Source organism: Zosterops lateralis, assembly GCF_965231275.1.
Source record: "Zosterops lateralis genome assembly, chromosome: 2".
Taxonomy (NCBI): Eukaryota; Metazoa; Chordata; class Aves; order Passeriformes; family Zosteropidae; genus Zosterops; species Zosterops lateralis.
Genome location: NC_139763.1, coordinates 3,048,273 through 3,070,976, shown reverse-complemented (window position 1 = coordinate 3,070,976; position 22,704 = coordinate 3,048,273). Strand labels below are relative to the sequence as shown.

The window sequence follows — 22,704 nt, the reverse complement described above, 5'->3', positions numbered from 1 at the left end:
CCTTTGCTTTCAGTTCAGGTTCATTTGTTACTGGAATTCTTCTATTCAGTTCTGGCTCAGCAAAACTTGAGAACAACAAATAAAGATCCAAGTCAAGTTTGGATTTGGTTGACTCCACAAGTAGAGTTACATCCAAAATGGATTTGAGCAAAATCTGTACTCTCCTGGTTAGTTCTTTGTGATAAACTCAGTAATAATCAGAATATATTTATTTAATCCTGTTCTTGCAGCTGAACACGGCAATGCATGAACCAACAGCAGTAACAATTATAGAAATTAATTATAGAAATCTTAATTAAGATTAAGAGCTGTCCAACCACAGTAGCTACAACATTTCTACATGAATTCAGAGCTCCTCAATTACAGAATCCCAGAATAGTTTGGGTGGGAAAGGACCTTAAAAATCATCCAATTCCAACTCCCTGCCATGGGCAGGGACACCTCCCACTGTCCCAGGCTGCTCCAAGCCCCAATGTCCAACCTGGCCTTGGGCACTGCCAGGGATCCAGGGGCAGCCACAGAAAATCTGGGAATTCCATCCCCTCACCCTCCCAGGGAACAATTCCTGCCCAAAATCACATTTAACCCTCCCTTCTGACAATTTAAAATCATCCCTCTTGTCCTCATGAAAATTCCCTCTCCAGCAACAGGATTTCTTTTGGTTGATCCAAATTATAAATTTATATCCACCTCCCACTGAATCATTTTGGAAAATTTCAGCAAAATCAGTGAAAGAGTTGAGGCGGCAGAGCCAGGCTGGAATTTTGGGCACTGAGCCCTCTCATTGTCAGGAGCCTGCTGCCTTCATCCACTTGGAAAATCCTCCCCAAATTTGGGCAAATGGTGAGACTGACAATTTTTGGCTTCGTTTTGGGGAACAGGAATTCCTTCAGAAAATCAAAGTTAAAGGGGAAAGAGGCTTCTCAGTGGAATGTTGGTTCCCACAGCCTGGAGACGGGAAGGGAATTCACCTGTCACTACAGCTGGGCTGAGAAGTGATTACCTGTCCCACATGGGGATATTTCTCTCCTTGAAGTAGTTGTTTTATTCCTCCTGCTTTCTGGGTTAAGGAATTTTTGGGTTTATTTGTTTGTTTGTGTGTTTGTTTGTTTTAGGAGTTTGTTTTGCTTTTTGAGGTTTTGTTTTGCTTTGGAGGTTTGTTTTTTTTTTTGGGTTGGTTGAGGGGGTTTTGTGGGGTTTCTTCGGTGTGGTTGGGTGTTTATTTGGTTGGTTGTTTCTTTTTGTGGGTTTTGGGTTTTGTTTTTAAACAATTTTATTTACTCCACCTGCAGAGCTGCCCCAGCCCTGGGGCCCAGCCCAGGGAGGACGTGGAGCTGCAGGAGAGAGCCCAGAGGAGGCTCCAGGATGAGCAGAGGGATGGAGCAGCTCTGCTGGGAGGAAAGGCTGGCACAGCTGGGATTGTTCAGCCTGGACAGGAGAAGCTTTGGGCTGAGCTCAGGGTGGCCTTGCAGGGCCTGGAGGAGCCCCAGGAAACCTGGAGAGAGACAATTCCCAAGGGCTGCAGGGACAGGACACAGGGAATGGCTTCAAACTGAGAAATGACAAGTTTAGGTGGGATGTTGGGAAAAAAATCTAGATTTTCCAGATTTGCTGTGGCTGCCCCTGGATCCCTGGCAGTGCCCAAGGCCAGATTGGACACTGGGGCTTGGAGCAGCCTGGGACAGTGGGAGGTGTCCCTGCCATGGCAGGGGGGTGGAATTGGATGATTTTTAAGGTCCGTTCCCACCCAAATCATCCTGGAATCCTTTCTACAGAACCACCCTGAGGCTGCTGAGCTCTCACTGGGTTTGGACACGGATTCCTCAGGTGTTCCCTGGGTTTGTTTGTGGGCTCTGTGTTGCCAGGCACAGGGGCAGCTCCTGCCTGCACCAACAGGAGCTTTTCCTGGACACGAGGCTCCAGTTCCTAGAAACGAGTAACTGAAGTACCTTGGAAAAAGTTTCCCAAGAAAAACAGCTGATTGTGAAAATAATGGCAAAATAAATATCTCTACATGCTCAGAAATGCTGTCCAGGCTTTTATTTTCCCCTTTTGAGTTCTCCTTGTATGGAAGAAAAATCAAAACAAAAAAAATCCCTCTTTATCTGTCCCACAGTAATTAATTACAGCAATTAGCTGAGTCCTGCCAGTAATATTCGGTGATCCCATAAATGCTCCTTTCTCTCCCTCTCTTCCCTGAAATGTGGAATAACTTTGCTATCTCACTTTTTTCCCCAAAACAGGAGCGTGCAGTGGGTTTTGCCAAGTTTTCCATAAGTGCTGCAGGAGGAAGGGACGTGGATGGGTTTCAGCACTGAAGGGGTGAGGAGGAAAAGGACAGAACCATCTTCCAGGTACTCCCACCACTGCGAGTATCCGTTTATTTTATCGATATAAATCCGAATTTAATCTACTTTTAATGAATAACGCGTGAAGAATGAGGTGAAAATAATTCGGAAAGGAATAAAATTCAGAACTCGGCTCCTGCTTTGGAGATTTGGAGATTTCCCGCGATGGAGAATTCCTGTTCCGCTGGAATCGCAGGAATTCCGTCCCAGGCCACACCTGGAACAGACGGAAGCACTTCCCTCACAATTCGGACATTTCCACACCCAGCGTTTCCGTGCTCCAAGTTTTTAAGGCGAAATTCCTCACTGCGTACAACTGCAAAAGGCTTTGACTTCCTGAATTTATCGGACAAGTAACTGTGGGGACTGAGGCCGGGCCGCGTTTGGAAATTCAAAGCGATGAATCCCGTTTGGAATTAGAACGGAGACAAGTTCGCTCCTTGTTTACGTCGGTGCTTGTGGCTTTACAGTGTATTCAGAGGGATAAATTTCATAACAACGAGGCCTTTCACGGGCTCCCATTGTCACCGCGATAAGCGACACTCGCGGGCCGCTTAAGGCGGTGGAGGTCCCGCCTACAACTCCCATCAGCCCTCGCGGCGCCCCAACCCGCAGCGGGCGCTGCCGGCCCGCAAAGCACGCCGGGCTCTGTAGTTCCCCAGCGGGGGTGACCGCGTTGCGTCACTCACCCCGCCCGCGCGTTGCTATGACAACCGAGGGGGGCAGTGGGCGGGGCCGCGCGGGAAGCGGCGTCAGCGGCCGGGAAGTGACGGCGGGAGAGGACCCGGATGTGGCGGGGGGCGGGGCTGCCATTGGCCACGCCCCTCGTGTCACGTGAGGCTGCGGTCACGTGACGGGCGATGGGGACCTCGCTGGACGTGCGGGTGAAACGCGCCGGGAAAGTCTATCGCGATGGGGTCAGTCTGTCGCGATAGAGCCGCGGGGAACAGCGGGGAACGAGCCGGCAGAGCGGGCAGGAAGGCCAGTGCTGTCCTGGGGAGCATGGGGAGGAGAATTCCCAGCAGGTCAGGGGTGATCCTGCCCCTGTGCCCAGCCCTGGAGGCACCTCTGGGTGCTGTGTCCAGCCCTGGATCCTCAGCACAGCAGGGACAGGAGCTCCTGGAGCTGAGGAAGGGCCTGGAGCATCTCCGTGCCCAGGAAAGGCTGAGGGAGCTGGGGCTGCTCAGCCTGGAGAGGAGCCCCAGGGAGAGGGACATCAGTGTCCCTGGGTGTCCCATGTCTGTCCCTGTGTGTCCCTGTGTGCAGGGAGAGGCAGAGCAGGGCCCAGAGCCATTATCGAGCCCAGCAATTCCCTTGCACAGGAGGCACAATTTTCTCTCCACGGACAAAAGATGGCAGAACCCAGGAACAGCAGCTCGGGGAGAACTTGGCATCTCCTCCTCTGGAGATATTCCAGTCCCACCTGGACACTTCCTTGTGTCACCTGCTCCAGGTGACCCTGCCTTGGATCATCTCCAGAGGTCCCTTCCAGGCCCGGCTATTCTGGGATTCCCTGAGCCTATTGGGGACCCTCAGGCTCTGTCGGGGCCACTCGGGCTCTGTCGGGGATTCTCGGGCTCAGTCGGGGGCTCTCGGAGACTCTCGGGCTCAGTCGGGGCCACTCGGGGACTCTCGGGGACCCTCGGGGACCCTCGGGCTCAGTCGGGGCCTCTCGGGCTCTGTCCCGGCCCGGCCCGGCCGTGGCTCCTCTCTGGGCTCCGGGCCCGTGTCCCGGCCTGGTTTTCCCGCTGGGAATGGCCCGGGACCTTCCTTGGCAGCGGGAATTCCTCGGGAAGCGGAGTCGTTCGCCCTCTCCTGTCGGTGCTGTCGCGGTGTCGGCGTCTTTCCCTTGTGTCCCGGAGCTTTCCCTTCTGTCCCTGTCCCTGTGTCCCTGTCCCTGTGTCCCTTTCCTGGAGTTTTTCCCCTGCCCGGAGCTTTCCCGATCCCAGCCCGGGTTTCCCGGTGTCCTCCCCGAGCCCACAGGTGCTCAACTCCGGGATTTTGGGCATCGCCTTTGGGATTAAATGGTGCTTTTTTTGTCTTTCCCCTTTTCCTGGGTACCGTGGGAAGACCCTGACCCAGCTCTGCAAATCCTTATTTGGTTGGAAGGAATATTTTTAATATTTTGTCACTATTTACCTAAAAAACCTCAGTTTCTCACCAGCAATGTTCAGGTCTTTCTTTTTTCTTATATCATAAAAATCCTTTCCATCCACCAAAATTCCATTTATTGGATAATTTTAATCCTGGAAAACTGGATTTGAAAGGAAGGGTTTGCAGCATCTGTCCTACGATTGTCAGATTATCTGGAGAGTGGCTTTGGCAAAGCTGAGTTATTCCCTTTAGGAATGGCTCCAGAGTGGGAAATACTGTGTCTCACTTTCACATCATTTTGAGCATTATAAAATTATAAATCATTAGGATTTTGTTTATTTATCTATTTCATTTTCTCAGTGCTGTATCCGTTTTCAATTTGACTGATCTTGACTTGCTTTATATCACTTTTAAATGGATTTTTTTTTTTTTGTATGGAAAGGAATATTCTCTCTGTTTTAAGCTGAAATGAGGATATTTCTTGGTCAGTCAATCGGTCAGTTTTGTATTTACCTTCTGCTTTAAATCCATGTGGAAAGGTTTGAAATTTTAGTTCATTAGCAAGGAATCTGTAAGTCTGGGATGGAAACACAATGGAAGAGCTGGGATGCAACATGGATTTTTTGATAGGAATCTTGTAGGGACAGAAAGGAATTGAAAGAACCTTAAATTTCATTCAGTGACATGAGCAGGAGCACTTTCCACTGTCCCAGGCTGCTCCAAGCCCCAGTGTCCAACCTGGCCTTGGGCACTGCCAGGGATCCAGGGGCAGCCACAGCAGATCTGGAAAATCTAGATTTTTTTCCCACCATCCCACCCAAACTTGTCATTTCTCAGTGTGAAGCCATTCCCTGTGTCCTGTCCCTTTGGCCCTTGGGAATTGTCTCTCTCCAGGTTTCCTGGGGCTCCTTCAGGCCCTGCAAGGCCACCCTGAGCTCAGCCCAAAGCTTCTCCTGTCCAGGCTGAACAATCCCAGCTGTGCCAGCCTTTCCTCCCAGCAGAGCTGCTCCATCCCTCTGCTCATCCTGGAGCCTCCTCTGGGCTCTCTCCTGCAGCTCCAGCTCCTCCCTGGGCTGGGATCTCCCCTCAGCAGAGAGACAAAATTTTGAACCATTTTTTTTTTCATTTCTGAAGAAATACTGAACGAAAAAATTATATTTAACTTCAAGTCATCCTTTGTTTTCCTGCTCCCAGGCTGTGCCCCCTTCTCACATTTAGGGAGCAGCTCTGGGGTGAGTTGTTGCTGTGGGACAGGAAACTTCTCCTTTGTTAAAGCAGTTCACATGTTCAGGGTTGTCCTTGCTTCTCAGAGTTGAGCTGGACTCATTTTTTTTTTTTTTTTTAAAGCAATAACCTAATTGCTTGTGCTAATTAAGGCCCTTTAGCAGAGCAGTGCAGAATTTAGGTCAGCTTTTCTTTGCTGCCCCTTTGTGCTCCTGCCTCCTGTTCCGGCATCTCCCACTCTCTGCAGATCCTCTTCCCAGGCTCTCAGGATGTTTTCCTGATACCTCGACCCCCCTGACCTGAATTTGCCATCCTGTCCCATCAGGAAAGACAAAAATCTGCCAGAATTCCCAGTCTGCTGGAGAGATCCTGGTTTGGAGTGGTTGGGGGCAGAGTGAGCCGTGAGGATTTTGGAGGAGGGAGCCCTACCTTGGTCCTGTTTACCTGAGGAAGGAGCAGGAGAGGAGATTTATCCCCAGGGAACTTCTCAGTCACCTCCTGTCCTTTCCAGCTGGGAATATTTCAGAATTGAAGCAGATTTTCCAGGATGTTTTCCTGCTACCTCAACCCCTCTGACCTGAATTTGCCATCCTGTCCCATCAGGAAAGACAAAAATCTGCCAGAATTCCCAATCTGCTGGAGAGATCCTGGTTTGGAGTGGTTGGTGCAGAGTGAGCACTGGGATTGTCCCATGGGTTGTCCTTGGGGCCTGTTTGTCTGAGGAAGGAAAAGCAGAGGAGATTTATCCCAGGGGAGGAACCTGCTGTCCTTTCCAGCTGGGAATATTTCAGGATTGAAGTAGATTTTCCAGGATGTTTTCCTGCTACCTTGACCCCTGACCCCATCTTTGCCACCCTGTCCCATCAGGAAACACAAAAAATCTGCCAAAATTCCCAGTCTGCTGGAGAGATCTTGGTTTGGAGTGGTTGGGGGCAGAGTGACGATTGTCCCGTGGATTGTCCTTGGGGCCTGTTTGTCTGAGGAAGGAAAAGCAGAGGAGATTTATCCCAGGGGAGGAAACTGCTGTTCTTTCCAGCTGGGAATATTTCAGCATTGAAGCAGATATTCCAGGATGTTTTCCTGCTACCTCAACCCCCCTGACCTGAATTTGCCATCCTGTCCCATCAGGAAAGACAAAAATCTGCCAAAATTCCCAGTCTGCTGGAGAGATCCTGGTTTGGAGTGGTTGGGGGCAGAGTGAGCCGTGAGGATTTTGGAGGAGGAAGCTGCACCTTGGTCCTGTTTACCTGAGGAAGGAGCAGGAGAGGAGATTTGTCCCCAGGGAACTTCTCAGTCACCTCCTGTCCTTTCCAGCTGGGAATATTTCAGAATTGAAGCAGATTTTCCAGGATGTTTTCCTGCTACCTCAACCCCTCTGACCTGAATTTGCCATCCTGTCCCATCAGGAAAGACAAAAATCTGCCAGAATTCCCAGTCTGCTGGAGAGATCCTGGTTTGGAGTGGTTGGTGCAGAGTGAGCACTGGGATTGTCCCATGGGTTGTCCTTGGGGCCTGTTTGCCTGAGGAGGGAAAATCAGAGGAGATTTATCCCCAGGGAACTTCTCAGTCACCTGCTGTCCTTTCCAGCTGGGAATATTTCAGGATTGAAGTAGATTTTCCAGGATGTTTTCCTGCTACCTTGACCCCTGACCCCATCTCTGCCACCCTGTCCCATCAGGAAACACAAAAAATCTGCCAAAATTCCCAGTCTGCTGGAGAGATCCTGGCTTGGAGTGGTTGGTGCAGAGTGAAGATTGTCCCGTGGTTGGAGGGAGCTGCACCTTGGTCCTGTTTGCCTGGGGAAGGAGCAGGAGAGGAGATTTATCCCCAGGGAAGGAACCTGCTGCCCTTTCCAGCTGGGAATATTTCAGGATTGAAGCAGATTTTCCATTGTGGGAGAAGGGGAGGATAAACTCACAGAGTGTGTGAGGGGAGCTGTGTGCTGCTCTCCTGCAGTTCATCAGTTTTTCAGCATTAAAAACTCTGAGGTGACGCTCTTAGGATGCAGCAAGTTTGTACAAAGAATATTTTGTGCAAAGGACATCCTTTGCATTTTTGCGCAAGGGATATTTTATGGACAGCACATCCTTCATGGGATGATGAGTGACAACATCCCTGGAGTCACACAACTCCTGCCTTTCATTCAGATTCACTTTGAAACTCTTTCTTCATGTTCAATTTCTATTTTAAATCTCTTCTGCTCCACTCTGGAGGTGAATTTTACCTTTTCCAGTTGTGCCTTCCCTTGGCTGATCATCCCAATTTTCATACAGCAATTCCTCCTGGCAGTTTATTCCAACACATCAAACAGAACTTGACTGACCCAATGAGAGAGTTTTTCCATCTTCCTGGACAGGAAAAATCTTTATTTCTTTAAATCTTTATTTATTTAAACCTTTTTTTTTCTTTAAATCTTTATTTCTCGGTTAATGCATTATTAGTTTATTAGGTTTGAATGTTTCTTCTTCTGAGGATCAGGAGAAAAGTGAAGCAGGTTTAAATCTTAAAAGGTGTAAAGACAGATTTATTAATCAACACTGACAGAAAAGAATGAGAATCAAAATGAAACTTTTAAAAATACTTTTTTTTTTCTCTTTGCAAACCTTACTTTCTGACAACATAAAGAGAAAATTTACGATTTTTTAGTTAGTTTCATTACTTAAAATAATATTTTATCATTTTTTAGGGAGAGGAGTTTCTCTTAGAACTTTTATGGAGACATTGCTATAAGAAAACAGTTTTTTGGTGGCTCTCATCTCATGAATTTGTAGCTGCTTGGAAAAAAAACAACTTTGTAAACTGTAAAATTCTTTCAATTTAACAGTTTTTCTCTTAGCTGTGCTCATGGGCTTCTTTAGGATACTGTTTAAAGATGCTTTTTTTAGTATAAAACAAAAGTTTTTTTCTGTTTCTAAAATGACCTCAAGGAGCAGAGGGTGGTTTTTTAATCTTTATTTTCTTCTGTTCAAAATTCTCCATTGGATTAGAGTTTATATCAGCCTACAACTATGACTGGAACTTTGCAACTTAGATTTAGAAACTCAGGTTAATACTTCAGCCAAGAGGAGGGTGATATTTTTAAGAAAAAAAATCAAAATTTGCAGAGCTCTGATCCTGAATTCCTTCCTTGGTGTTTGTCTGTCCTGACAAGGTCACACCATTCTTTGAGAACAGGATTTTTTTTTTTTTTTTTCCAGTTTGGAGATCTCAAGAGTTCCACAGTCTAAAAAAATTGAATTTAAAGAAATGTTTTCCTCTTTTCCTCTTAGGAAATTCTTTCTGGAGTGGTGAAAAAAAAATAATTTAAACAAATGTTTTCCTCTTTTCCTTTTAGGAAATTCTTTCTGGAGTGGTGTAAAAAATGGATTTAAACAAATGTTTTCCTTTCAGGAAATACTTTCTGGAGTGGTGGTGTAAAAATATGAACTTAAACAATTGTTTCTGTCTTTTCCTCTTAGGAAATTCTTCCTGGAGTGGTGGTATAAAAAAATTAATTTAAACAAATGTTTTCCTGTTTTACTCTCAGGATATTCTTTCTGGAGTGGCGTAAAAAATGGATTTAAACTAATGTTTTCCTTTTTTCATCACAGGAAATTCTTTCTGGAGTGGTGTAAAAAATGAATTTAACCAAATGTTTTCCTCTTTTCCTTTTAGGAAATTCTTTCTGGAGGGGTGTTAAAAATGGATTTAAGCAAATGTTTTCTTTTCAGGAAACTCTTTCTGGAGTGGTGTAAAAATGAATTTAAACAAATGTTTTCCTCTTTTTCACTCAGGAAATTCTTTCTGGAGTGATGGTGTAAAAAAATGGATTTAAACAAATGTTTTCCTTTCAGGAAATACTTCCTGAAGTGGTGGTGTAAAAAAAATGAATTGAAAGAAATGTTTTCCTCTCAGGAAATTCTTTCTGGAGTGGTGTAAAAAAAAAATAATTTAAAGAAATACTTTCCTTTCAGGAAATTCTTTCTGGAATGCTGTAAAAGAATGAATTTAAACAAATATTTTCTTCTTTTCCTCTTAGGAAATTCTTTTTAGAGTGGTGTAAAAATTGAATTGAAATAAATGTTTTCCTGTTTTCTTCTCAGGAAATCCTTTCTGGAGTGGTGTAAAAAAATGAATTTAAACAATTGTTTCTGTCTTTTCCTCTTAGGAAATTCTTCCTGGAGTGGTGGTATAAAAAAATTAATTTAAACAAATGTTTTTCTCTTTTCCTCTCAGGAAATTATTTCTGGAGTGGTGTAAAAAATGAATTGAAACCAATGTTTTCCTCTTTTTGTCACAGGAATTTCTTTCTGGAGTGGTGTAAAAAAATGGATTCAAACAATGTTTTCTTTTCAGGAAATACTTTCTGGAGTGGTGTAAAAAATTGATTTAAAATAAATGTTTTCCTGTTTTCCTGTCAGGAAATTCTTTCTGGAGTGGTGTAAAAAATGGATTTAAAGAAATGTTTTCCTTTTAGGAAATTCTTTCTGGTGTGGTGGTGTAAAAAAATGAATTGAAACAAATGTTTTCCTCTTTTCCTCTTAGGAAATTCTTTCTGGAATGGTGTAAAAAATGAATTGAAACAAATGTTTTCCTCCTAGGAAATTCTTTCTGGAGTGGTGTAAAAAATGACTTGAAATAAATATTTTCCTCCTAGGAAATTCTTTCTGGAGTGGTGTAAAAAATGAATTGAAATAAATGTTTTCCTCTTTTCCTCTCAGGAAATTCTTTCTGAAGTAGTGTAAAAAAATTGAATTGAAACAAATTATTTCTTTTCCTGTTAGGAAATTCTTTCTGGAGTGGTGTAAAAAATGAATTTAAATAATTGCATTCCTCTTTTCCTGTTAGGAAATTCTTTCTGGAGTGGTGTAAAAAATGAATTTAAATAATTGCATTCCTCTTTTCCTGTTAGGAAATTCTTTCTGGAGTGGTGTGAAAAAAATGAATTGAAACAAATGTTTTCCTCTCAGGAAATTCTTTCTGGAGTCATGGTGTTAAAAATTGAATTTAAACTAATGTTTTCCTGTTTCTCTCTCAGGAGATCCTTTCAGGAGTGGTGGTCATCACCAGCAAGGACACGGTGCAGCACCAGGGGATCTCCCTCACCATGGAGGGCTCGGTCAACCTGCAGCTCAGTGCCAAAAACGTGGGTGTGTTTGAGGCCTTCTGCAACACTGCCAAGGTGAGAGCTGCACAGGGGAATGTTTTTAGCACAAAACCCCTTTTTTTTTCTCCAGTTAAACCTTTCCTTAAAGGCTCCCAGGTGGTCAGAGCTGCTCATGGTGTGGAAGGGATGGAAAGCAGGAAATGCTCAGTTTTCTGTGGAGATCACAGAGTTCCAGGATGGGATCCAGGATCCCAGGGCACAGGATTTGTGTCCAGACAACTCTGGAATATCCCCAGGGAAAGATAAATGAGGACATTTTGGGGAAATAACTCACACTGATGGGAGAATTTTCTTTCAGGCTGAAATGCTCTGCCATAAATAGTTTAAAAAAAAAAAAAAAGGTTATTGGATGATGCATTGAAGGGCTGTGATTTAAAGAAAAATAATGAATTGTGTGGTGGTGTTTTTTTTTTTTTAAGTGACTGGGTTTAATTGGACTTGTACCAGTCACTGTCTGTGGAGGCCGTGGAGAGGTTCATGAGACAAAACTTGGCAGATTCCTCTGGAGGAAAAGGGACCTGTGGAGCTCCTGGAAGGGCTCTGTGCTGCTCCCCAGCTCTGGATCCCAGCAGGGAAACTTCTCCCAGGCTCTCTGGCTCTGTCCAGAGGCAACTCCATTTGGAAAATGGTTTGGCTAAATTAGGATGGCCTGGAATCAGGGAATCACAGAAATTTTGGGGTGGAAGGGACCTTAAAGATCATCCAGTGCCACCCCTGCCATCGGCAGGGACACCTCCCACTGTCCCCAATGTCCAACCTGGCCTTGGACACTGCCAGGGATCCAGAGGCAGCCAAAATCTGGGAATTCCATCCCAGCCCCTCCCCACCCTCCCAGGGAAGGATTTTTTCCCAACATCCCACCTAAACTTGTCATTTCTCAGTGTGAAGCCATTCCCTGTGTCCTGTCCCTTTGGCCCTTGGGAATTGTCTCTCTCCAGGTTTCCTGGGGCTCCTTCAGGCCCTGCAAGGCCACCCTGAGCTCAGCCCAAAGCTTCTCCTGTCCAGGCTGAACAATCCCAGCTGTGCCAGCCTGGCTCCAGCCCTGGGATCCATTTAGTGACTTCTGCACTCACCCAAGAGCTTCGTTTCTTCCTTGTGTTGGAAGCCCAAGAGTTGGGGACGATAATGGTAAAACTGCAGAGAGAAAAGAAATGTCATGTCCAAGTCACCTCCCCAGTCAAACCAGAGTCAACCCTCACTCCAGTGAGAGACCTCCCCAAAATAATAACAAATTTTCCCCTAAATAATAATAGATATTCCCCTAAATAATAATGAATTTTCCCCTAAATAATAGTAAATTTTCCCCCTAAATAATAATAAATTTCCCCTTAAATAATAACAAATTCCCCCTTAATAATATTTTCACCTAAATAATAATAAACTATCCTGTAAATAATAATAAATTTTCCCTAAAGAATAACAAAATTTCCCCTAAATAATTATATATTTTCACCTAAATAATAATATACTTTCCCCCAAATAATAATATTTTTTTTCCTTAAATAATAATAATTTTTCCCTTAAATAATAATAATTTTCCCCTAAATAATAATAGATTTCCTCTTAATAATAATAAATTTCCCCTAAATAATAATAGATTTTCCCCTAAATAATAATAGTTTTCCCCCTAAATAATAAGTTTTCCCCTTTAATTAATAATAAACTTTTCCCCTAAATAATAATAAACTTTCCCCTAAACAATAATAAACTTTGGGAGGGGATGGCTCAGTGCTCACCTGCACAGCCTGGGTCATTCCTGCTGCTCTCAAGGATCATAATTTAGTAAACGAAGCTCCACTTCCCAAAGCTGGAGCTGCTCCTGATGAACCTCCCTGAATTTCTTTGGTCATTAATGTGATGCATTTCTAAAACTGAAATTTGAGCAAAATACTCATGTTTCTTTTCATTGTAAAAAAGGATATCCCAGAACTGTGTGTCCTGAAGTGATCCCAGGGATGGTGGAAATCCAGGAATTCTGGTAGAGTTGAGATGTTTTTGGTTCTCTGTCTCAACCTAAAGCTCTTTAATATTTATCCTTTCAGCCTATCCAGATCATCAGCAGCACCATAGAAATGGTGAAACCAGGGAAACTCCCCAGTGGAAAGACAGAAATTCCCTTTGAATTCCCGCTGCAAATGAAAGGCAACAAAGTTCTGTACGAGACTTACCACGGAGTTTTTGTCAATATCCAGGTGAGGAAACAGGAAATTTCATCTGCACAATCTCTTCTAAAGCAACTTTTAATCCATGGAGATTGAGGATGAGGTTTGATGGTGGTTTCTTTTCACATTTCCAGCCTTTATCCAGTCAATCTCTAAGGAATGATGGCACAAACAAGATGTTTTACCTGCAATACCTGTAACCTAAATTTGATCCATCCTGGTGTTGTGGACACTGATTCTGTTCCCTTCCTGGAAAAAAAAAACCCAAAGAAACAGCACCACAGTGTGGTTTTATTCCAAATAAATGTGTGGAATCTCCTAAGGAAAACTCCAAGTGTTGAGAGCAGCACAAATCAGGAATTATTTGCTTTGCTGGGGTGAGGAGCAGGAACATTCCCTGCCCAGATCCCTGTGGAATTCCTGCTTGAACACAATCTCGTAGAAATACAATTTTGAAATTTGATCTTTTTTTGGTTAAAAATTGCCTTAGGATAGGTGGGTTGGGCAATTTTTGGGGAGTTTTTTTAGGGGAAAGTCTTTCTTCAGTCATCTCCTCAAGGTAAATTCTGTGTTAGAAATGTTTTATTTTATTGGAAGGAAAAAACCAACCTAATAAACCAAATCACCCCCCCAGCAGCCTATCAGAAGGAACTAAAATAAATAAATCCCTTGGGTTTTTTTGGTTTTTTGTCTGTGTTTGGATGCTTTTTAAGTATTTTCCATTTATTTGATCACTTTCGGCTTCTTCTTTCATGTAACAGCTGCTGTTTGTGGTAGGGATGTCAAAAATGGTGCAGCACTGGTTGAGTTGCTTCCCATATCCCAAATAACTTGCCGTGATCACTCAGTCAGCTTGAGGTGCACTTTAATGAGGAATATTTGTTCTATTTTGTCATTCCTTCTCTCCTCTGTGTAGCTTTTCTTGGATAAAATACCATTTAAATTTAATCATTTAAATTTCAGCCAAACTTGGAGAGTCCTGCTCTCCTGAAGAGGGAATTGTGACATTGAGGTGCTGGTTAAGAGACACTTCCTAAACCTCTGGGGAGTTTCATTGTGCTTCTCTTTATTGATTTAGGGATTAATTGTGGGTTCAATTCTCTTTTCTGATGCAGAAACTTTGAATCAGACACTGCTGAGGGGTTGTGGGCATAAACCCCCAAATCCCTGGTCTGAGGGAGGAATTAAAAATCAAACAGAACAAAAAAACCCATCCCAACAAATTCCCTGTCCTATAAGGACACTGAGATGGAGTTTGTTGGAAGTGTAGGATTTCTGGGATAACCAAATTTTTACTATTTTTCATCCAATGAGTTTATGGCTCCCATTTTAGAGGAGTAAATTGGAAGCAGATTCACCTCTTTGCCTGATTTTAGTGCTGCTTTGAGCTCAGCTCTGTGGCTGAAGTTCCTCATGGAATATCCCAACAACTCTTCTCACTGTGAATTCAATCCCACAAGAAAATCAGAATTCAAGGGGCTGTGAATACACCACACTGATAATCCTTAAACCAAAACAGGCTGAAAAAACACCTCTAACTGCACAGAACACTCTGCACAGAGGCAGAAGGGAAGTGAAAAATTGGGAAGGAGGGAGGAAATCTGAATTAAAACTTTTTTTTCCCTCTTTTTCACCCATTCCCCCAGTACACCCTGCGCTGTGACATGAGACGTTCCCTGCTGGCCAAGGACCTGACCAAGACCTGTGAATTCATTGTCCATTCCCTGGTGAGTTGTGGTTTCTGTTCATTTAACAATAAATTTATTTATTTATTTTTGATTGATTTTTTTTTCCCCCTCACTTCACTTTAAGGGGAAAAAAACCCACCCAAATAAACCCATGGAAATTGTGATAGTGACACGAGAGATTACAGAAGTGTAGAGTGAGAATATCCTGAGTTGGAAGAGACCCCAAAAATCATCAAACCCAACTCCTGGCCCTGCACAGGACACCCCAAAATTCCACCCTGTGCCTGAGACCTTTGTCCAGAATGTAGAAATAAAGAAAATCTGCCCCCCCCAAAAAACATCCCAAAGAGCTGTTGCTTCTGATTAGAAAAGCCCATCCCTCTCTTAATTTTAAAGGACAAAAAGGAGTTGGTTTTCAGATGTTTTTACAGCACCCTGAGTTTATTCTCTTATTCATCCTTTGAGTTCTGAGACAATGGGGTGGTCACATAAGTACTGATGTCATTTTTCCAAACACTGTTTTGAGTTACCCCAGGAGTTCTCAGCCAAAGATTCCAGGCTCCCACAGCCCTGGAAATGGGACTTGGGGGGTGAAAATATCTGATTTCTGCTCTGAGTTCTGATTTAGAGCCCTGAATTCAGAAGCATCACAGCTGGGTCTGCATCAAGGTGGAAATCATGGAATCTTCAGGATGGTCCAGTCCCATCCTCACCCCAAACCATGTCCCACATCCAGATCCTGAACACTTCCAGTTCCTCCCTGAGCAGCTCATTCCATTGCCTGAGCATTCCTTGCGGGGAAAACTTGTTTCTAATCCCAATCCTTGTTGGGAGGAGGTTGGACTCCCAGAAAATGCTTTGCTGGTTGTTACAGAAGTTCCTGTGTTGAATTTGGGGCTGGTTTAGATTGAGCAGGACAGAGAAATGTCCCTTTTTCCATCTGTAACTTGCTGGAACATCCTGCTCCTATCATTCCTTTGAACTCTTAACAGGACAGTAAATATCAAAATCCTTTGTGTTAACTCAGGACTTGAGGTGGAAATGTTATTTTAGTTCTAAAGCACCTTTTTAAAAGATTTAGTTTGGTGTTAGAGACAAGTTTCCTGCTGGTAAGATTTCAGTGTTTTCTGCAATATGTGATGCTACATTTTATTGGTCCATTATTACATTTATAAATGAGCCACACTTGTCAGAGGAGTGACAAATCACATCTCCTGCAGTTTTTCCAGGGTTTATTTCTTGTTCCCACTACAGCACTTCTGAGCTCACCAGTCAGTAAATCATGAATCCCTCAGTCAGGGTGAATTAATGAGGTTTTACTGAACATATAATTCTCACTGTCAGTGCTCAATGTACCATTTCCCTTCAGCTTATTCTGTGCCAGAATTTGTCATTTTGGGAAAAAGCAGCCAATCTTTTGCTAATCTCTCCCATCTTGCAGCTGGGCAGCAGCAGCTGTTTTGAATTCTTGAGCAGTGAGGGCAGATCCTCACTCCAGAGTTCCAGATCAGCCTCTTGCTGGTGGAGAACAGGAATTTATAAAACAGATTTGAAGCAATGGACACACACAAGTTCATTTAGAATCTCCCCAAATTTAATAAGGAAAGGAAACATTCCAAGAGACGTGTAAAATGAATTTATTTTTGTGCATAAATGGGAAATTGAACTTTTTTTTTACTCTTTGCTTCAGATGGGGAGGGTATTCCTGCTTCTCCAGGTGGTTTGGGGCAGGCAGCTGTTGTGCTTTTTAATATTCTGTGTTTTGGGGATCACATTTCAGTTTAACCCTTCCAATTCCTGCAGTCACAGAAAGGGAAGCTGCTGCCCAGCCCTGTGGACTTCACCATTACTCCTGAAACTCTGCAAAACGTTAAAGAGGTAAAAGGATTTTCTTATGATTTTATTTTAAATGTAAAGTTTGTGTGTTTCTGAGTGAGACCAGAGGAGTGAAAAAAATCTACCTTGTAGATAATCACTTCTTTTTTTAAATTATTTTTCCATTTTCTTTTTTACTTTTATAAGCAAACAAGTGATTCTGCCTCATCTCTTGCACTGTGGGGACCAGCTGAAGGTGGAACTTTACTCAGGAGTGGTTAAATATTTTTACCCCTTTCCTGAGTGAAAGGTGGGAATGGAGCAAGGAAAAACATTCTATACCATGGACAGCCAAGAGCCTTGAAAAATGTTCATTTTGAGCCTTGGTTGTGCCTTTTTTTACAGCCCTCCGTGGCTTTGGGGAGCCTCGAGGAGGACAGGCTTAGATGGGATATTGGGAGGGAATTTTTCATCCCAGAGTGGCTGCCCCTGGATCCCTGGAAGTGTCCAAGGTTGGACATTGGGGCTTGGAGCAGCCTGGGACAATGGGAGGTGTCCCCACCTCCTGCAATACCTGATTCCAGATCCTGGATGAATCCAAACAGCCAAGCTCTGTCAGTTCTTCCCAGGAAAAGTCCATCCATGGGGTGGATGGAGGAGCAGGAAGGACACATGTCAAGGCAGAAGATTGTAGGAGAAATCCTGATACAAAGTGAAAGAAATAAATTTAAGCTCCACGAGGAATTTCTGAACTCTTGAGTTCTCAACTTTGGAACTTTGGAGGAATTTCCTACTTGTTTCAATAACTCCTCATAAGGTTTATTTCTTTTTTTTCTTACTCTGCTCTTCACATTGTCACCTTTTTCTCCTCCCTCCAACCCTTTTTTCAGAGAGCCTCCCTGCCCAAATTCCTGATCAGGGGGCACCTGAATTCCACCAACTGTGTGATCACGCAGCCGCTGACGGGGGAGCTGGTGGTGGAGAGCGCCGAGGCCGCCGTCAAGAGCATCGAGCTGCAGCTCGTGCGTGTGGAGACCTGTGGTGAGCCCACCCCGGGGCTCTGTGCTGCTTTGGGAGGACAGGAATCTGCCAGGGAAAAGCCAGAGATTCCCTTGGAATGGAGAGTGTAAACCCCATGTCTCTGGAAAGATGTAATTTTGAGATTAACGGGGGTTTCGGACAAAGATACGGGGGTAGGAAGAACAGCTCTTTACTAGGAGTATTAAAAATAAAAATGTAATAGTACAAAAAAAAAAAAAAAAAAAAAAAAAAAAAAAAAACCAAACAAAAAAGAAAATGCTGCCAGGGTCAGAATATAGCTTGACACCCTGTTGGTTGCAGTCCAGTCGAGCCCTCCTGCAGTGACAGATGTGGTAAAGCTTTTCCCCCATGGATCAAAGGTTGTGGAATCCCCTGGAAGTGCCCAAGGCCAGGCTGGACAGGGCTTGGAGCAGCCTGGGATGGTGGGAGGTGTTTGTGTTGGCTTGGAAAGACAGGTGTCTGCCAGGGAAAAGCCAGGGCTTCCCTTGGAATGGAGAGTGTAAACACCATCTCACTGGATTGTTGTAATTTTGAGATTAACGGGGCTTTCGGGCGAAGATATGGGAATAGGAATAACAGTTCTTTATTAGGAATATTTAAAATAAAAATGTAATAGTACAAAAAAACCCAAGCAAACAAAAAAGAAAATGATGCCAGGGTCAGAATATAGCCTGACCCCGTGTTGTTGCTCAGGGTGTTGGTGTCAGCCCAGCCCAGCCCTCCTGCAGGGCCAGATGTGGTTCTGCTGGAGCAGAGATGATCCTGTAGAAGGTCCAGTGGTGCTGAGCTGGGTCTGCTCTCCCTCTGGGAATCCAAACAGGCTGTGCTGCTGTTCCCAATGCCAGGTTTGATCCAGGTGGGAATGCTGGGCTCCTCCCCCTGGGTGGAGCATCTCCCCATGGGCTGATGGAATTGTCTCAGCCCTGCAGTGAGCCTGGATGGGCCAAGGACAGCAGAGATCCCCTGAGGGGAGGATGGGGCCTGGAAGGGATAAAGAAACACTGCCCCAGCTGGTTTAACAGCTGCCCATTGACAGGAGAGATCACCCTAGGTTTATGAGGGATGGGTCATGGAAGAGATAAAACACCTCCCCAGGGGTTTCAACAGATGATAACAGAACACACACTTTTGGTAACCCAAGGCAGTGGCAAGGGCAGGGAACAGGCTGCAGGAATTCCCTCCAGCCCTTCACAGGGGATGGGCAGTTTATAGATACAAGAACATAGAGTTTATTGTGCCCTGGATTTCATGGAAAGTTCTGTCATTCCTTACAATCTCTGCTGTTTAATCTTCCAGAGATAACACAGAAGAGTCACTGACAATTCTGCCTCATGGCTGTTATTGGTTGTGAGCAGTTCTAGTGGTTTTCTGTGTTTTATCTCAAGGTCATAAATACATGATAGTTTAGAAAGGTGTTATCTCAACTTCCCATGATGATTAGTGCTGATCTATTGATTATATGATGTAAAATTGTTCATTTTTTATATTTATAGTTGATTTCTTATATGCTTTAACATCTCTTTTCTAATTACCCAAAAGACCCAAAAGGTCCTTCCTTTTATTTTCTAGCTGCTTAAGCATCTATTAACTGCTCTTGTTAAGAGCCTTGTTTTTAAAATGTGTTAAATGACGTCACTCCAGTTTAGGGCCTGAACTGGTTGAATTTTTAAATTAAACAATACTTAAACTCCATATGGATAAATTTTGGCAAAAGGAAATCTTAAACTACATTAATTTAATAAAACTTACATATAACAGAATTTTCAGTTATCAGAATGTAAATCTAATACCAGTTAAATTTTAGAAGACTTAATAGAACTTAAAAGTAACATCACCTAAATTAAATAACACTTAAACTTAAAACTTAAATTTAGCATAAACTTAACAGGGCCTAAACTTAACAGAACTTAGAAAAATATAATTTAAATTGAGCAATACTTACACTGAAACAGGGAACAGCATGAAAGAAAGGCCAGAGCATTGAGGCTTTTTTAGGGTTTGCACTTTGGAGGAACTCTGATGTTAATTTAAATTATCTCTGTGATCCTTAACTCTGAGAAAACTTGCAGAGCGTTTTCCCCCTTAATCCTGGTGTATCTTCATTGTAAATTTTGGCTGCTGGTTTCTCTCATCTCCCTCCATTTCTTTCCTTGTGGGTTTTTTATCTTCTTTTCTTCTGTCAGAGCTGGAATTAACTGCCCAGGAGATGCAGTTTGTGTTCACACTCAGCTGTTTATTAATTCTTATCTCCAGAACAACTCAGAAGTTGTCAGTTCTAGCTACAAGGTGAAAAATGGCTCTAACTCTTTCCAAGGTCTTTTAAGCACTAATTGTCCAATTAAGAGATGACACCTTTATTATTTTTATTTTTAACCCAATAACCAAACACCTGTGGCCCGCAATGGGGACTTTTTATTATAAATAAAATTATAATACGTCACCCAAACCCATGAAGGAAAAGGTGAAAAAGAAGGACTCAGCCTATACCCTAAAATCTCCATCTTGCTTTATATTACTATAGTCTAAAGGTTTAAAATCCGAGTTTTGCACCCTGTGATATCACGCACTCCTATCCAAACTCCACACCCACAATCCCAGGGCTGTCACTCAATTTTGGGAGCCTTTTCCCCAACCTCAGGTGAAATGCAGTGTTTGCTTGGGGGGGTCAGTGCCTGTCAGCACAGAAATCCTGGAATTCTCAGTGCTCAGGGCTCCAACCCCTCCTATCCCCCTGGCCAGGCTGTGCTGAGGGTTATGCCAGGGACGCCACCGAGATCCAGAACATCCAGATCGCCGACGGCGACGTCTGCAGGGGCCTCCCCATCCCCATCCACATGGTGTTCCCCAGGCTCTTCACCTGCCCCACCCTGGAAACCACCAACTTCAAAGTGGGTGAGTAGCGGGAGAGGTGTTTTCCTGCCAGAGGAGTGGTCATTTTTCTTGGGGCAGGTGAGGGGATAAATCCAGCGGCGCTGCAGGAAGAGCTCGGGAGCTCAGTCCTGCTCATTTCTGTCATGGTTTGAAAGCAAAACAAGTGAGAGACTCCAAGTCAGAAATACAATTTAATAAGAAGAAAGGTAAAAAGGTAAAATAAAATAAAATAAATGCAATAACACAAAGGAGCAGTGACAGAGTCAGAACACACCCTGAGCAGGGTGGTGGGAGCAGTCCAGGTGAGGGGCTCTTCCTGAAGCAGTGATCCCACAGAAAGGTCTGGGAGCTCTGCTCCTCTGGGAATTCCTCTGCCTGGAATATTTCAGGAGCTCCTGCCTCATCCTGCAGCTGGGATTTAGCTTTCCTGAGGAGTTGAAGTAAGATTGCTGCTAGGATTCAACTTTTTATTGCTCCTAGGATTCAGCTTTCCTGAGGAGTTGAAGTAGGACTGCTGCTAGGATTTAACTTTTCTGAGGAATTGGAGTAGAATTGCTCCTAGAATTCAACTTTCCTGTGGAATTGCAGTAGAATTGCTAGGATTTAGTTTTTTTATTGCTAGGATTCCGTTTTTTATTGCTGCTAGAATTCAGTTTTCCTGTGGAGTTGAAGTAGGATTGCTGCTAGGATTCAACTTTCCTGAGGAATTGGAGTAGAATTGCTAAGATTCAATTTTTTATTGCTGCTAGGATGCAACTTTCCTGAGGAATTGAAGTAGGTTTGCTCCAAGGATTCATCTTTCTGTGGAATTGGAGCAGAATTGCTCCTAGGATTCAGTTTTTTATTGCTGCTAGGATTCAGCTTTCCTGTGGAATTGAAGGAGGAATGCTACTTGGATTTAACTTTCCTGAGGAATTGAAGTAGAATTGCTAGGATTCAATTGTTTATTGCTACTAGGATTCAGTTTTCCTGTAGAATTGCAGTAGAATTGCTCCTAGAATTCAACTTTCCTGTGGAATTGAAGTAGAATTGCTGCTGGGATTCAGTTTTCCTGTGGAATTGCAGTAGGATTGTTCCTAGAATTCAACTTTCCTGTGGAATTGAAATAGGATTTCTCTTGGATTCACTTTCCTGTGGAATTGCAGTAGGATTGCTGCTGGATTCAGCTTCCCATGGAATTGTGTCTCTGTTTTCTCCCCCCCTGGCAGAGTTTGAAGTGAACATCGTGGTGCTCCTGCACGACGACCATCTCATCACAGAGAACTTCCCCCTGAAGCTCTGCAGGATGTGAACCCCCACAGCAGCAGCAGGGAAGGATTTCCTGGGAATTCCTCAGAGGGGAAGTGGAATTTTATCCATTCCTGACTTCAGCTGGAGCCTCTTCACTTCCTGTGGGCACTTCTTGTGCTTCCACTTCCCTGGAGACGTGGCCAAGGCTTTGCCTCTCTGCATTTCCCAATCCTGCTGCCTTCAAAAACTCTGTTTTCCCCCCAATTTTTCCTCAGGTAAATCCTGAAGGAATCATTCTGGAGCTTTCTACACCTTGTAGAAGGATGGAGCAAGTTCCTCTCTTGATTTCATTTTGAAATACTTGTTCCAAAGTCCACTTAAAACCCAAAAAATCCCATCTCAGCCATACTGGGAGGGTGTGGGAATTGTGCTGGAATGGGAAATAAGGTCTTTGAAGGTGTAAAAAATGGTGCTACAGCTCTGGAAGGTGCTGCTGTGGGGTCTGGCCCAAAGGTGGATGGGAAATGAGTGATTTCAAATCACACCAAGGGAATTTTTGGTCAATTTGGGAACAGGAGTTGGTGCTGGAGGAATAAATTAATGTGTCTGTGACTCTGCAGCTTAAAAGAGAAGTAATTCAGTGAGAAATTACCTCCCCAACAAAACAGGTTGTGGATTTTGATGCTGTTTTAATGGAACAGCCACAACTTGTAGATTTCCCATTAATTTTCCATGTGGGGTAGAGGCAAGCTCAGTCTGTATTACAGAAATTGGAAGTGTAGAGATGAGCACCTAAAAAGTCAGAATTAATTAAGAAAACTAAGAAAAATAATTTCCTTTGGTTTATCCAGCAGCATTGCCAAGCAGGAGAATGCAATTCCAGTTTGGGCCCTGGTGTTTGAGGAAGAAAAAGCTGAAATTTTCATTTCAGTGTCTGGGAAGGGGGAGGAAAATGCAATTTACTGAAACTTAGCACTTGTCCCTGAGACCAGGGATGGTACAGGGGGATTTGGGGAAGAGCTGCAGCCCCCAAAAAATACTGGAAGCTGAAAAAGGATTCCAGAGCTGGAATTCTTAGCACAGAG

General features: G+C 43.7%; 1 protein-coding gene across 1 annotated transcript; it reads left to right on the top strand.

The window, feature by feature from the left end:
- The first annotated feature begins 3,171 nt into the window (after positions 1-3,171).
- On the top strand, positions 3,172-22,638 carry VPS26C (VPS26 endosomal protein sorting factor C). Its single transcript, XM_083884331.1, has 8 exons — positions 3,172-3,265; positions 10,684-10,827; positions 12,855-13,004; positions 14,621-14,701; positions 16,466-16,540; positions 17,368-17,518; positions 20,258-20,410; positions 21,598-22,638. The coding sequence occupies exons 1-8, from the start codon at positions 3,209-3,211 to the stop codon at positions 21,678-21,680; spliced, it is 894 nt and encodes a 297-aa protein (XP_083740457.1). The 5' UTR covers positions 3,172-3,208; the 3' UTR covers positions 21,681-22,638.
- Positions 22,639-22,704: the final 66 nt, after the last annotated feature.

Excerpts from the sequence above, each read along its gene's own strand:
- VPS26C (XM_083884331.1), top strand. The coding sequence starts at position 3,209 with ATGGGGACCTCGCTGGACGTGCGGGTGAAACGCGCCGGGAAAGTCTAT. Across the intron at positions 14,702-16,465 it reads AATTCATTGTCCATTCCCTG|TCACAGAAAGGGAAGCTGCT; the intron begins GTGAGTTGTGGT and ends CAATTCCTGCAG. Across the intron at positions 16,541-17,367 it reads CTCTGCAAAACGTTAAAGAG|AGAGCCTCCCTGCCCAAATT; the intron begins GTAAAAGGATTT and ends CCCTTTTTTCAG.